A 16,051-nucleotide genomic window follows, 5' to 3' on the forward strand; every position below is an offset into this window, starting at 1 on the left:
CTGTAGTCCAACTAAAGGTACATTTAAGTGTATTTGATTGTGCTAAAGTGGAACTATTGCAAGTATGCTTCAGGTACACTTTAAATTTCTTGCATTGAAAGATTGATTTTATTTAAAAAATCATAAAATCCTTATCAAAAGTGACATTAGAAAACATTTTTATTTAAACAGGCTTAATATGAAGAAATGTGCATTGTGTATAAGTAGTTCTCCACATAACATTAATTAGAATTTTATATCATTAGGTCATATCGGTAAATATGATAGTACATTTAAACAATACTTAGCATGAAATAAATGCATTTTAAATTAATTGTTTTTTACTAGGGTATCTTGGTTCTAACAAACAGAAAAACCAATGTTACTCACATACTGATCCGAATCAAAGCAACCTCCTCAGGGGTGATTTTTAGATGATCTTTCTCTCCAACTTCTCTCTGCTGGAAAGTATCTCCATAGATATCTATGAGTATCTCCGCTAAAAGCCTTAAGACCACAAGCCTAACGCATCTCTGATGGAAAGTCTTTATAATATTAACGCAGGTCCTAACTCCTGCCTGATTTTTATCCTTCTTTTTATACTTAAAATCCACAGACCCTTTATTTCTTGTAATAAATAAGACATATATTTTTCTATATTTTTCAGGTTAGTTTTATTTGGAGTGTGTAAATGGGTTCCAAATGGGCGCAGTTGCACTGATGCAACAACATAAACATTCAGTTTTGTATTTACTCTAAAAAAGTAAGGATGCATAGTAGGTAGCAAATGTGTGATGATATACTAGTAGGTTATGATAATATACTTTATACAACAGTTCTTTCTGGTTCTCGAATCTGATTGGCTGAGAGCCATGCGATATTCCACCAGGATCACCGTTGAACCGCTTCACTGACTGTTTGTATCACTCCGCCACTAAACTATGCTGTCCTCGCAACTGCGACTGCGTCACTCTGAAGAAGTTAGACAGTTTGCTAACAAGCAAACAAACACTCTCACACACACACACACACGCACACACACACACACACACACACGCTTTGGTTGACTATCCCCGTGGGGACAGTCCATAGGCGTAATGTTTTTATACTGTACAAACTGTATATTCTATCCCTAAACCTAAAGATCGTAGAACACTTTTTGCATTTTTAGATTTGTAAAAAATATTGTTCTGTACAATTTATTAGCTTTTTTGCCCCTGGGGACCTCAATTTTGGTCCCCACGGTGACACGAGTCCCCATGTGTTGGTGTGCATTCAGGTTTAGGTCCCCACCGGGATATACAAACATGAACACACACACACACACGAAGCAGTTTATCCTTTCCAGAATGTTTACTTCTGTGATGCTTTCTCATGTTTTGTAAAAATCACACACAATAAACAAGATATGAAATTACAAACTGCACATTAATAACGTTACATATAAACGCGTGCACTGCCATCTGCAAATGTCTGTACATGTGATGCGACAGGACTTTCTTTCATTATCATATTATATCGATCACAGTTTAACTTCCAAGAATCAATATTATGTTAACACGTAATATGAATGCTTACAGATAGTAAATACACTTACAGGCTTATCTTTCTCCAAGGCAAAGATTGTTCGCGTTGTGAACCGAAACTAATGAAATCTCAACACTGCGCATGTATGGAACAACAAACTTCAATACTGAAAAATGGCCACTAGGTGGCGACTGGACCACGAACTTAAGTGAAACTAAACGTTGTCAGTGTTGGCAGCGTCTCTTAGCAATTTATTCACAGCGCTCTGCGCTCATGGTTTTAAAAAATTACAGCGCGGGACGCAAGTGTCTCGATCACGCGTTTAAGATAATAGAATTGGGATTAACACATTCTCGGTGAGTTGCCTTTTAAAGGTCTCTCTCTTTCCTTCATACGCACGTCCTGCCTCGTTATTTCGCACTTATAACTTCACTGAAGCAACACACTGCACATTAGAGGTCTGTACGGGACTGTTTTTTTCGTTCCGCTCCCACTAAATGTTATTCCGCACCCACCTGCTCCCGCTGAAAATTCACTCTGTGTTCACCCGCTATCTGCTTAGAATGATTTTAAAGGTTTTAAAGACACTTCTATGTTGTTTATGATTTATCTACACACGTGTGCCGTCGGTCCAATCACAGCCATGCTGATTTAATAAGAGCACAATATACGCTCATACTCGAGCGATATTGCATTAATAAAACAGCTTAAATGAATGTTATTAAAGTCAAGCAGACGTCTAGAATAAATATTTAAACTTTTACAGGAGTTATATTTTATTTGGGTATCTGTGCATTATTTGTGTACTTTATCAAGCACAGCTAAATTGACTAATTTACGGTTTTATTTGGTTACAAATGCTAATGTAGACTTATAAAATGGTTAGTTCCAGTCCTCGATTCTGATATCTCAATAGCTGTGCTTTATTCATGATAAAACACAGCTATGGCCACTTCACCTTATGATTCTGTGCATCACTACGCCCCCTTTAGTAATTTTACTTCAATGAAAGTTGCATTGATACATATTTTTTTCATTAAAGGGGTCATATGGCGGAAGTACGTGTTTTTCTGTGTTTTTGGTGTGTTGCCCATGCATGTATTAGACACGTAAAATTGCACAAATGAAAGTGTGGGAACAAAAGATGCATTCTATCTAAAAGCGAATGCTCAACCAGACTTGCCTGAAACGCCTCGTGTAACCACACCCCGGCAAATCTACGTAACTTCGTAACATGATTTGACTAAGACCGCCCAAATCTACACGTAGTTAAGGTGGGCGTAATTGTAAATCTCATTGTATCGTCTGTCAGTACAATTGCTTTGGAACCTGATGTTCCGAATATGGTAAGAGGCGTTACATTTCCATGAAATGCTTGCAGTATTTGACCAATCACTACACACTGGTGAACTGGCCAATCATAGCACACCTCGCTTTCAGAGCGATGAGCTTTGTAAAAAATCAGTGCGTTTCAGAGAGGCGGGGCTAATGTTGTTTTTGGCGGCCTGTTTTAATTTTAGTTTTAGTCTAGTCTTTGTGTCAAGCTGTCATTTTAGTTTTTATTAGTTTTAGTCACGTTCATACTCTTTTTAGTCTAGTCAAGTTTCAGTCGACTAAAAGTCTGAGCATTTTAGTCTTATTTTAGTCAGAATTATCCATGACTATTTTAGTCTAGTTTTAGTCAATGAAAATTTTATTTTAGTCTCTTTTTAGTAATGCAATTCTATTTAACCCAGTCAATATAGTATAAGTACCTAGTAGTATAGACGAAACCAAAATTTTATTTTAGCCAAACCCATTTCAAACAAGGTTATCTTATTATATTATTGTTACCTTATAAACTCAGAATACATCCATTCCAGACACGGAAGACGTCTGATTTGAATTTAAGGCCATCGGTAGGGGTGGGAATCTCTAGGCATGTCACGATGCGATTCGATTACGATTCAGAGGGCTGCGATACAATGATAAAACAATTCTCAATGCATCTTTTTCCTATACAAATTTTCTTTTTCTTGCTGTGTGACTATTAAAATCAAAGTATTTGTCATAACCCAGACCGATTTTACTTCCAATATCCTTTATTCATAAAACAAATGGAAGTGATTTGGCAAGTCAACTGGAAGGTTACATTTGCCAGCATTACAAAGAACCAACAGGAAAAGAGTGACTGCCCTCAGTGCACTGTAGTAGCATACAGAATGCAGTAAATTAATGCAGACTTTTTTGCACATAGCACTGGTGCTAGAGAGGTTTAAAGTTATTATAGTTCACTAAAGTATTTTTTGTCTGAGTGTTCAATTTAACGGAACTTTTATATTGACGGGTCTTTGATTAGACGCTTGAGTTTTTGTGTTTGCCGATAGCTTCACTCAAACAGTAAACGCTCGTAAAATAAACTCTCAGAGCAACTCTGGAGATGAAGTTCATTTGTTCATATTCTCATACAGTGCAGACGCAGATAAATCCTCGACCATCACTCGTGTTGTATGTTAAACTGTGCACATAATTCACTCAGACACGCAGAACAGCCAGATGACATTTAAATAACAGGATTCCGCTCCGCATCTAGGTTAAAGCATCAGACGAAATAACGTTATAACATTTCGTCTCGTCTCGTTTTGGTCAACGAAAATGAAGAGATATTTTAGCATAGTTTTTATTTTGTAAACCACATTTAGTCTCGTTTTTATTCGTCAACAATATTGTATTATACATTTAATTATAGTCATCGTCACATGACCAGCATTTACGTTGCGTCTCGTTTTCGTCACGTGATAAAGGTTCGTTGACGACCATATTTCGTCATAATTTTCTTTGACGAAAGCAACACTAGGCGAGGCAAAGAGGAGATACAAACATGCACGGTATGTGGAAAATACAACGTTTTTTAAACTTTAAATGGTGTGTACACATTGCGTAACATCTAAAACAAACAATAATATTCGTTTTAGCCGTGCAATATGACTCCTTTAATGCAACACTCTACAACTTTTGTTCACGGCTCCCCCATGTGGTTGATAAGCGCAATTGACCCTTCGCAAAGCCCACCCTCTTTTGCTTTGTCCGACATCATCCAAAACGCTCCCACTGCACTAAAGTATATTTATCGTGAAATAATCATTTCTGGGGAAAAATGACGTGTACTTTCAGCCAAAAGCAATAAGAAAGTCTGCAATATGCATTTGAAGTATATATTCAGGATGTGAAAGTAACTCGGAATAAAGTAAACAAAATACAGATCGAAGCTCTAGCGTAGCTTACTGTGCTTGCTTTAATGACAAAATGTCTGGATCGTATTGGTTTCTGACACGTTTAGGCAATGGGTGAAACTGTGATTATGACCATAAAGATTAAATTTTACCTCCGGTAAAATTCTGGCAGTGTTGATGACATGATGTCCTTCTGCGCAGATCATATGACAGTCAGTCTATGAGTTAAAACTCCAGAGAAGTCTACTTGTATGAGTCTGTTTTAAGAAGTATTTATTGTATGTTATAACAACTAAGATTCCACAGTGACATGACTGTTAGCCGGGATCATGTTCGTACAGTGTTACGGCCAGCAACAACGATGAAGGAGTTTTTAAAACCACATAATGCGCAGCCGGTTAAATTCTATGTTTGTTTGTCAAACAAAATTGCGAATAGCAACAGGGGCGCACAATAATGGCTTTATGATTGGTCAGGTCGCCTGTCAATCAAACTCTAGGTGAAGGGTCAATTGTCTGTTACCAGTGTTGTAAATAATATCACTGTGTAAGCTTCCCCATGGTTTGCACAATACACATGAATTTGTTTACTAAGCTGATGGAACCGTCGAATGCAGAAACATTGTTTGGAAACCATGTCGCACTCTTTTGCAGGCAGGGCTGTAAGTACCGACCCGAACACAGAACTTAGGGGTGTTCAATTCTGGGTTTTTTGGACTCGACTCCGATTCTCGACTCCCACTTTTCGACTCCATTTACTGTCATTCAAAACGGGGTCAGGAATACGAATATAAAATAAATGAATGTAACTTCACAAGTTTGGGAACTTTTGATTGGCAAGTAACCAACCTCTGGCATCTCCAAAGTCACTAGCAAATACACATGCATTTGTGCAACGAGCACACCATCACAGAGAGTTTTTTGTGCTGCCAGTTACCCCTTTCTGGTCTAAACTGATGTGGTTTTCCAAGCACACGCAGTGCAAGGACATGACGGCCCAGGTCTAACCGTATAGATGGTAAAGCGAAGACATTTCGTTTCGTTTATTATTTTTATAATTTTTATATTGCATCGATTTTGCAGAGATACAGTCACACAAATGAAGTTTTGTACTTAAAGACACCGCTTTTCATTGTTTTGTATTAAGGCTCCGTAAATGTGCACTTAACAAGCCTAAAACATTTTTATTTATCTTCGTTTATGAATTCATTAATATATTCACCCGCTAAGTTCAACACTTTTTTAGAAAAGGAGAAAAGACGTTGAGCCTACCTTGTGTTCTTTTCTTAATGTAACTCATTGCCTTTCTGTGTTGGGTATTTAACAATATTTTAAAAAGTTAAGCTTGTCATTTTAAAACCAACAATGCTATAACAATAACCCAGCAACAAGAATGGATGAAATGCTTTATAATTTGTTTCCACAAACTTAATTTTGATTTGTGTCCAATTACGCGCACAGACTCACATTTAAGCATAGCACAACGCTTTCATTCAAAGCAAGTTACAAAGTCTTAACAGTTGTTTAGAGAAATAAAAGCTTGAAGAGGGACAGATGAAATATAGGAGAGTTTTTAATAAGAATGTGAGAATTTAATGTGATCGGATTGAAGGCGAAGAATGAACGGTAAATATTGCGTGCCCTTTTGTGAGAGTACCAGTAGGCATCACTCATGCTCTGATTACCGCAGTGTTTTGGATCGGATATAAACGCGTACAGTACTGTCAGAGAGAGAGTGGAGGTATGACTTTTTATGACTTTCTTTTTCGTTGCTTTGCGCCAATCACAAAAACAATTTAACCGATTTGATTCAATGACAACATTTAAAATTACGGAGTTGAAAAGGAGTCGAATCCGACTTTAGGGACATTAAGAGTCGAGGAATCGACTCTTTTGTAGTCGACTCCCCATCCCTAACAGAACTTACAGAGTGTGGTTGTAGCTGCTATGAGGCTGCTCAGGTAGCAGCGGCAGTAGAATTCGTCCAGTTAAAAGTTGTTCTACCACTGAAGTAATTTTAGAGAAATTATTGTTAAGGTTGAAAAACTACAAAGTGTTGCTTTAATATTTGTCTTGTGTGGTAACCGTTTTATAAAAGCAATAAGGTACTTGAGGCTTGTGCTCTGCTTCACGTCGTACCTAACAATGCCCTTCAGATGGAGCTTGTTTTTATGTCATAAAAGCAACAGCCTTACAGAAACTCACAATGTACCATCTTACTGCTCTCGTAACATGTCAGGCCCTTTCTTTCTCTATAGAAATGACCTTGTCTGTGATCATTTCAATAGCCAGGCTCATTTCAAAACAAGCATTTAGAATTTGCTCTTTTCAGGTCTCGGCTAATTGTGAAAGGGATCTCCAAAATCAAAGATGAAAGTCCTTGAAAGTTCTTGCACACACAAAAAACTAATTGAGAAGACAGTGTTAGACTTTTAGTGAAGAATTGTACCTTTTGGATAAAAGATATTTAGTTCATTAAAAAGCTTAAACATGAGAGTCTTTGATTTAAGTCCAAGTGTCTTTTTTGTTAAACATCAGAACACTCCATATAATTGATAATACAGCCAAAACAAATACAGTATGTTGCAAACATGAAAAATAAATATGTACCGTAGCTTTTTTTAACTTTATTTTACTGTCTTTTTGTCTCTTTCTCTCACAGCGTTCAAAGATCGCCGTCTATGAGAAGATGTGGTCTTATATGAAATCGGCCGAGCCGTCCGTGTTCGTCAAAACGACCCCTGATGGAGTGGCACGCGTGCGCAAGTCGAAGGGAAAGTTTGCGTTCCTGCTCGAGTCCACCATGAACGAATACATCGAGCAGAGAAAGCCCTGCGACACTATGAAGGTGGGAGGGAACCTGGACTCCAAGGGCTACGGTGTGGCCACGCCCAAAGGGTCGGCATTAAGGTGGGTGGAATAATATAACAATTCCCTCTGTTGTTATAGTATTCCACCTACCCTGATTCCACCATCTCTCTTTTTTTCTCTGTCTCTCTCTCTTTCTTTGCTTCATGTTTTTTTCACCATTTCCATTCATCTCTCTCTCTCTTACTCAAACCTTGTAAAACCTTTATATTTTTTTTATCACTCTTTCTCTCTCTTGCGGTACACGATAAGGTAACTGTGTCTTGCGTGTTTTATCTTCTTTAAGTCTTTATGTACTGTAAGTTGTGGTAATGTTTCATTGTGTGTTTTTTTCTTCAGCAGAAATGACACTTAGCCTGTTAATTTACTGTCTTTTACATTGTAATGCCTGTTGCTGTTGATTTACTCATTTCCTCCGTTTTTCCTCTTCTGTCCTTCGATCTGTGCTGTGATTGCCATTTTGTAATGTTTTAATTGTTGAATAGTTTTTCTCTGCACTGGCGCTGTACTGCCTGCCGCCACGCATGTCGTGCACGTGCTACATCTTGTCCTACTATCTTGACGGTCCCTGCATCAATCCCATCATTCACCAGCACTCTCTCTCTTTTCTCTCCTTGTCCTCTCTAATTCTTTCTGTCCGCTCAGCACCACACGCACCTCGCTTGCACTCACGCTTCGGTCTTACCCAGCAGCTAACACGATTAACCAGTCGAACCGCTTCACTAGTTAACCCATCGAACGCCCCGACCGCTCACCAGTAAACTGGGTCTCTCCTCTTGTATTGACCCCTAACAAAAGCGACCGGCGGTGCTCATTATTAGATTTCTCACGAACCTGTTCTTTTTCTCACGAGTTGTGTTTTACCGTTTGAAGAAGTGCTGTAAACCTGGCGGTGTTAAAGCTGAACGAGCAGGGCCTCTTGGACAAGCTGAAAAATAAATGGTGGTACGACAAGGGAGAGTGCGGCAGCGGGGGAGGGGACTCGAAGGTCAGCCTCAATCGCACCCAGACAACTACATCCGAGTAATCGGCAAGGCTGTGAACTAACGTGCGCAACGTACCGGTGTTATATAATGAGGCAAACTGCGATCTGGGATGACCCTTTACTTGTCTAATGGAGATGAGATAGCAAAGGAGGAGAGGAATAAAGGCTTGGGTGTGAAGTCGGGGTCAACGAGAGTGCGGCTTAATAGGACGTTTAGGTTCTTGAATTTGCTCGCAGGTTTGTTTTGTGTACTGCCAGGAAGGAAGCAGCTTGTTTTAGGTTACACTTGGATCTCTGTGGCTCTCCGCTGATCTGTAACATTTCGTGTAGAGCAGGCCTCTAGGGTTTTACGGGCCATCAAGAGAAAAACAAATCCAATGAGCATCTAGTAGACAGGATGAAAACATAGCGGACAGCGCAACGTGATAGCACAAACTCCGCTCTGAAAAGTACAACTCAACGCGGTTTGAATAACACGACTGTGTTTAACTTTAGAAGGTAGGCTAAATGTATCCGAGTGTGAACTGTAGTTTCGTGCAGTTGTGGTTTATGTGCTGTTCTTGTAGTAGGTTTCGGCAGGTTATTGTATGTACAGTACAGTGTTTGTGGGTAGCGGTACAATAAAGCATAAAGACTATCACACTTTGCATCTCTGTGGCAATTTGGGGAAAAAAATGGTCAATGCGTACATCTAAACTGCTCAGAAGCTGCCAACTCTCTCTGCATATTATTCCCTGAATTGGATCGAAAAAGTCCATAGTGCCCCTGATGGTGAGGTTACACAGCACAGTCCTGGATGGACAAAAAACATCACAGGAAAACGTGAGAATTCTAATGAAACAATTCCTCCTAAATAACACAGCTGGAGCACATTAAATGCGGAGAAGGATCTGGTGCCGTATTTTGGACTCACAAAGCACACATTCATCTGCATATGAATGCACAGACTAGCACGAACTCATTCCCTCATGCATTATGTTTGCGGTCACACATACACATATCCAAATTAACTGATTTTTCTTCAGCCCATGTGCCTGCGGAATGGTCACCCTGTGTTAAGCCTATCATGCGGACAAGGCAGCCCCTTTTATCCCTGATTGGTCTTATCTCGGAGACCAAAATGTCCGCCTAGTCCAGACATTGATAAGTTGAGCATGCTGGGTAGAGGGTGTCTAGTCTGTTATGACATCACAAGTGCATGTGTCTCATTTATTGACCGGAATCTGATCCAAAATGCATGAATGGAGTTATTCAGCAATCCCGGTAAATATACCGTACAATTAGAACACAGCCAAATACACTGAACAAAGCAAAAATATTTAACACTTTCTATTACTAGAACGTGCAATGACATTAAACAGTTTGATACTTCTATTGTAATACGATTTTTGCTTGTATTCTTAAAAGTAAATTTCCCACTAAAGAGCCTTGAATTGTGTCACTTCGTTTGATACGTTTACCTTACAGCCTAGAATTTGATGAGAAGCTGAAGTGCAGAATGATGTCAAAAATGTTTTATCCTTTATGGCGGAAGTGAGAGACTGCACGTTTTGAAAGCTTATCATTAATTCTAAAAGGACTTTAAGCGATTTTTTTCATTTTTATAATTTTTATCTCAGATGTATTGTTTTGATTGATACAAAGAATAGAGACCAGGAAAACTTTACCTAGATTGCTAACCCATATACAGCCGCAGAAAAAATTCAGAGACCATTTTTCTGATTTAAAAATTTACTTTATAGGTATGTGTTTAGGTAAAATTATCATTTTTCTTTCATTCTGTGAACTACTAACAACATTTTTACCAAATTTCAAATAAAAATATCTATTTGTATTTATTTGCAGAAAATGAACACTGGAGAAACAGGTCAAAATAACAGTAACTGTGCTATTTTTTCAGACCTCAAATACTGAGAAGAAAACAATAACATATTTACTTTTAAGCAATGCTTTAGTAATATTTGTACATGTATTTAGGAAAAGTTAGACATTCTTTTTTATTTGCTAATTTTTATGACAGTTTTCATGTGTGTTGTCATTCTGTCAGTCTTTCACATTGCTGTTGAATGACTTTGTCACTCCCGAGGTTTGATTTTTTTTTATACAACAAATACAACAAACACTAGGCTGAAATAGCCACAAAACATCTAGAAATGCTGATTTTAAATGAAAATTGGGAGCGGTCTCTTAATTTTTTCCGCGGCTGTATATAGAGAGTAGAGACTCATGTTAAGCACCTTTTTTACAATATTACTGTAGATGTTCTGAAAGTAGAAATATAAACTTTAAATGTACATCACTCCATAAACTGATAATTTTAAAAAAGTATTTTCCACCAGATTGGGCCTTCATTTTTGACACCGGTTTGTGTTACTGTGGTAAGTATGGTATATTTGCTCTGCTGGATTACAACACTCATCATTTAGCAGAAGGAAAATAAATTGAGTTTCCCAGCAGTCCTGCTGATGACATACTAACATCTTACAAACCAAAACGCCCAGCAGGAATATAACACTGGTAATGAACAGTACCATTTCCTGCCAGGACAGTTGAGGCTGCTTCTCCATCTGTCGTTCCACAAACAAATAAAAGTTTTTGCAGAGAGCCTTTTAAAGTAATCACAGGAGGTTGGCGTTTTTCTTTGTAAGATGTTTGGCTTCAGCCCTCACCCATCACAGACTGGTTCCCCTTCTGACTGGCTAGGTCCTGTTTGTCTGTTAGTCAAGTAAGGGCTCTTTATACGTTTTTTTTTAAAGGGGATTTTACACCATTAACATATAAAAAGTAATCTTTTCAATGCTCTTTATAATAATACTCTGTTTGGCTGTGTTACCATGGTTACTTTCTCTGTCTTTGTTGGAACAGTGAGTGCTGATTACTCAAAGCGATAACAGTAGGTAGCACTGGCAGGTCTAAGGTCAAAGGTAACACTAAGGTAGCTCTAACTGCAACCTCTCTCTCTCTCTCTCTCTCTCTCTCTCTCTCTCTCTCTCTCTGTCACTCTCTCTCTTTACGGTATCAACAGCACAAGGCCAGGTGTCCTACAGTATCGCTTTGGTTAACAGATGTTCGGTAGGTTTAAGTTTTAATAACATAAAATAACATAATGGTGCCATGTTATTTATGTTATTTCCCCTCGTGAAGAACTCCTGTAAACCTTGCAGTGTTGAAACTCAGTGAACAAGGCATCTTAGACAAGCTGAAAAACAAGTGGTGGTACGATAAGGGTGAATGTGGGACCAAAGACTCTGGGAGTAAGGTTAGTCTGCTTACTTGTTTACTTATGTAACAAACAATCTTCATATTCTACAAACCACATCAGTGGAGCCCCAGTACCATTTACTGGTTTTAATGGATTTGGCTCCTTACTTAATTTGGGGCTTATGTAACATTAAGATAATTTGCAGTAATTCTACATCATACAGCACAACAGTATTTATGAGACGAAACAACTAACACACACACACATACAGAAAGATATACAGCATGGGACATTTAGAAAGCACTTAACGTTCCGAACCAAACATTCAAGTAATTCATCATTTTAATGATGTGGTAATTAAGTATTACATGAAGGTACTTTGTAATAAGCATTCATAACAATAATGTAGCGGTTAAGAATTTGATTAGTTACATATTTTTGAGATTTTTCCTCTTCTGCTGCTGTGACATGGCCTAATTTTCATGTTCATGTGTTTACTGACTCATTTAGGAATTGTCTTTATCTTGTTCTTTAACCCCGTGCCGGGTGAGAAAAAAAACATTTTTCGCCTTCTCTCAGTATCCCTAGGCAACAGCCGTAGACATTAATCATGACAATGGAATTTAAAACAAGCACAGTTGCTCAGATGCAATTTGTGACGCAACTTGTGCCAATAAAGAAAAGACAGAATGACATATATGAAGAAGTACTTCTTACTTTAAACAAAAATTGTTTTAAGAAGTTGTCCTGATTTTGGGATTTCGATTTTTTCGAGCTGCACGGCGCCCCCTGTAGGAGGCCTAATTTATTCTCTTGCTATTGCCCAGTAATGGTTCCAGTGGCATCAGCCTAATGGAAACCACACGATGATGCCTGGAGACTCCATTGAATGAACATAAAAGACAATTGTGTTATCACACTTCTAAATGTAATCCGGTCTTATAAATAAGTTAATTAACTCCGAAAACATGTCTGGAGTGCACCTGCACAACAGCCCCATTACGATAGTGACTACACAACCCACTATATGGGCCTGTAACCATGGTAACCGTGTTCAAAAACAGGTCTCTAGCTTTGCATTCAAGACAGTAATGCTACACAGCTCTCTGTTTCCTTGGTGCCCTCTCACGGGCATATAGTGTGTATAGACGGTGTTTCTGTGTAGTGATGTTGGGCTCGTGGTCACAGCAGCAGAGCTCCTGTTCAGGCTTGTCTATGTTTTGGGGTGTGCCGATGGTCGCATGCAGGTGTCTGTTAATGAGTTTTGAAGGCTGTGAAGCTTGCAGAAGTAGTTCAGAGAGGGGAATTGCCATTGTAACATTAATATTCCTCCCCCTCCTCTTCCTCACCTCCTCTGTTAAGATGGCAGTCCGAAGAAGCCTGAGGATTTCACTAGAGATCTCTGATGGCAGCCGATTTTGTTGCTATACTGACTCTACTTCGCCTCTAGAGGGCGCAACAGACTGGCTCTTGTGCGTGCGCGTGTGTGTATGTGTGTGTGCCTACTTAACTATCCTTTGAGTACAAATTTGTGCTCTAAAAATGCTATAGATGTCAATTAAATTATGTTTTAAAAAAACAAAATCCAAATTGTTAACTACAAAACGTTTTAGACTTTAGTCATAATTAGGGTACATAAAGATGTGTGTGTGATTAAAAGCTTTTTTGCTCTGGCCAGTAAAGTGATTCCAGAAGGAATAAGTGGAGAGAGAAATAACGTCTTTCTCCCCTGAGCTGCCTAAGCATTTAATCTATCAGTTTTAACCTTTGACCCCTGGGCACACCTCATAATGATTTGATGCCCTTTGACCATCCCCCTCTTTATCTTTATCTTTAATTGCACTCATCTTCCCTCAAAGCAAATGTGTGTATGCGTGCGTAAAAGAGGCTCACATAACTACTCATTTTTACTTGTCAACTAGTCGGTGGGTCATTGTTTGAATTATGTAAATGACTTAATGTTTGTAGCTAAATCAAGCACATCCTTATGAACGCAAGTCATGCTGGTTTGCATAATTACCACTAGTTAAAGTAGCTATTAAAGACTACTTTGGAGGAATTTTCCTCTTGTGCTCGCCAAGTGTAAATAACGTTCCTCGACTCGTCGACAGTGAGCCAACAAACTGACTGGCATAACTAATAGAGAGAACGTGTGAATACGCCACCGTGTGACTGTATGGGTGTTAATGAGTGCATGCTGGGTAGTGAAAGCGTGCATGCAATTGTTTAAGCTCCTCTATTGAAGTCATTTTATAGAGTTTGATGTGCATTTCACTGTGGCTGTGTACTAACTGTCTCCCCCCCCCCACAGGATAAGACCAGTGCACTGAGTCTCAGTAACGTGGCAGGTGTGTTTTATATCCTGGTGGGGGGTCTGGGTCTTGCCATGACTGTAGCTCTGGTGGAGTTCTGCTATAAGTCGCACCAGGAGACCAAACGCCTCAAACTCGCCAAAAACACCCAGAACTTCAAACCAGCTCCTCCATCCACCGCACAGAGTTTTACTACATACAGAGAGGGCTATAACGTCTATGGAACCGAGAGCGTCAAGATATAATGGTTTGTTTAAGATTTTAGTGTTTAGTTTAGAAATAGTATTTAGCAATTTGTTTAAGGGGACATATCATGCTTGGTTACATCATTTGTATCGCTTTTTTACACCTAAAACATTCATATTTTAGTTTTCTACCTAAATATTTTTTGCTTTGTTCTCACCAAATAAAAACATAAATATTTGAAAATAAATCACATTACTGTTGTTTAGATCTAACAATTTCGTAGTCAGATGAAATCACATACACTAGCCGTTTAATATGAAAGCATATTGGTAGCTATTTTCAATTTGAAATGCAATACGCAAAATGGCAATTAAGTATGTAAAATGACAATGCAATTGTGTATTTAAATATACATTTTAAATAACATACAGTCATGGCCAAAATTGTTGGCACCCCTGAAATTTTTCCAGAAAATCAAGTATTTCTCACAGAAAAGTATTGCATTAACACATGTTTTGCTATACACATGTTTATTCCCTTTGTGTGTATTGGAACAAAACAAAAAATGGAGGGAAAAAAGCAAATTTGACATAATGTCAAACAAAACTCCAAAAATGGGCTGGACAAAATTATTGGCACCCTTAACTTAATATTTGGTTGCACACCCTTTGGAAAAAATAACTGAAATCAATCACTTCCTATAACCATCAATAAACTTCTTGCACCTCTCACCCGGAATTTTGGACCACTCTTCCTTTGCAAACTGCTCCAGGTCTCATATTGGAAGAGCGCCTTTTCCCAACAGCAATTGTAAGATCTCTCCACAGGTGTTCAATGGGATTTAGATCTGGACTCATTGCTGGCCACTTCAGAACTCTCCAGCGCTTTGTTGCCATCCATTTCTGGGTGCTTTTTGAAGAATGTTTGGGGTCATTGTCCTGCTGGAAGACCCACGATCTCGGACGCAAACCCAGCTTTCTTACTTGCCCCAGGTGAGTTTAAAGGAGTATCACATGCTTGAAACAATCTTATTTATCCACAATTTTGAAAGGGTGCCAATAATTTTGTCCAGCCCATTTTTGGAGTTTTGTGTGACATTGTCAAATTTGCTTTTTTCCTCCTTTTTTTTGTTTTGTTCCAATACACACAAAGGGAATAAACATGTGTATAGCAAAACATGTGTTAATGCAATACTTTTCTGTGAGAAATACTTGATTTTCTGGAAAAATTTCAGGGGTGCCAACAATTTTGGCCATGACTGTGTATGCAACATTAAGTGCAGAATGGAAATAAAATTTCAATTACATCAATTACATTTGTCAGTTCCTAACGAGCGATGCTGGCTCCGCCTTCACACAATGGCCGTATCGGGGAGGGGGCGTGGCCAGTCCACATTGAATTTTGCAACACCCAACGCGCTGTGTGTAAATGAAAATGTAATCCCAAATGTTCAACCTGTTAATGTTAATGCATTTAGGGAAAATAACATTAGAATTTTCATTTTGCTACAGATTTGCTTGACTATCTTAAACATATATAATAAATCTGGAGAATGCATTTTCATTTTAATTTTGCAACTTACAGTAAAGAGCATTAAAAATATCCATTTAAATAACATTAAAACTAGTGTAGGAACTGACAAATGTAATTGATGTAATTGACATTTTATTTTCATTTTGCACTTAATGTTGCACATATGTTATTTAAAATGTATATTTAAGTACACAATTGCATTGTCATTTTACATACTGCATTGCCATTTTGCGTATTGCATTTCAAAT

The 16,051-nt window shown here is 38.3% G+C and overlaps 1 protein-coding gene across 5 annotated transcripts in view; it reads left to right on the forward strand.

Annotated features, from left to right (window-relative positions):
* gria3a (glutamate receptor, ionotropic, AMPA 3a) overlaps positions 1-16,051 on the forward strand; it is a 56,492-nt gene that overhangs the window by 37,843 nt on the left and 2,598 nt on the right. The window contains exons 13-15 of one of the 5 annotated variants that reach the window (XR_008964560.1): positions 7,380-7,627; positions 8,459-11,642; positions 11,715-11,809. Coding sequence is in view for 4 of the 5 variants with exons in the window: in XM_057355174.1 (XP_057211157.1) it covers positions 7,380-7,627; positions 8,459-8,573; positions 14,084-14,329 (609 nt within the window). In the remaining variant the exon portion in view is untranslated. Of the gene's footprint in view, positions 1-7,379; positions 7,628-7,837; positions 11,643-11,714; positions 11,830-14,083; positions 14,332-16,051 lie in introns of those variants that run through there. The other 4 variants (XM_057355174.1, XM_057355183.1, XM_057355201.1 and 1 more) reach the window with 4 other exon arrangements.

Source organism: Triplophysa rosa, linkage group LG2 (genome assembly GCF_024868665.1).
Source record: "Triplophysa rosa linkage group LG2, Trosa_1v2, whole genome shotgun sequence".
Taxonomy (NCBI): domain Eukaryota; kingdom Metazoa; phylum Chordata; class Actinopteri; order Cypriniformes; family Nemacheilidae; genus Triplophysa; species Triplophysa rosa.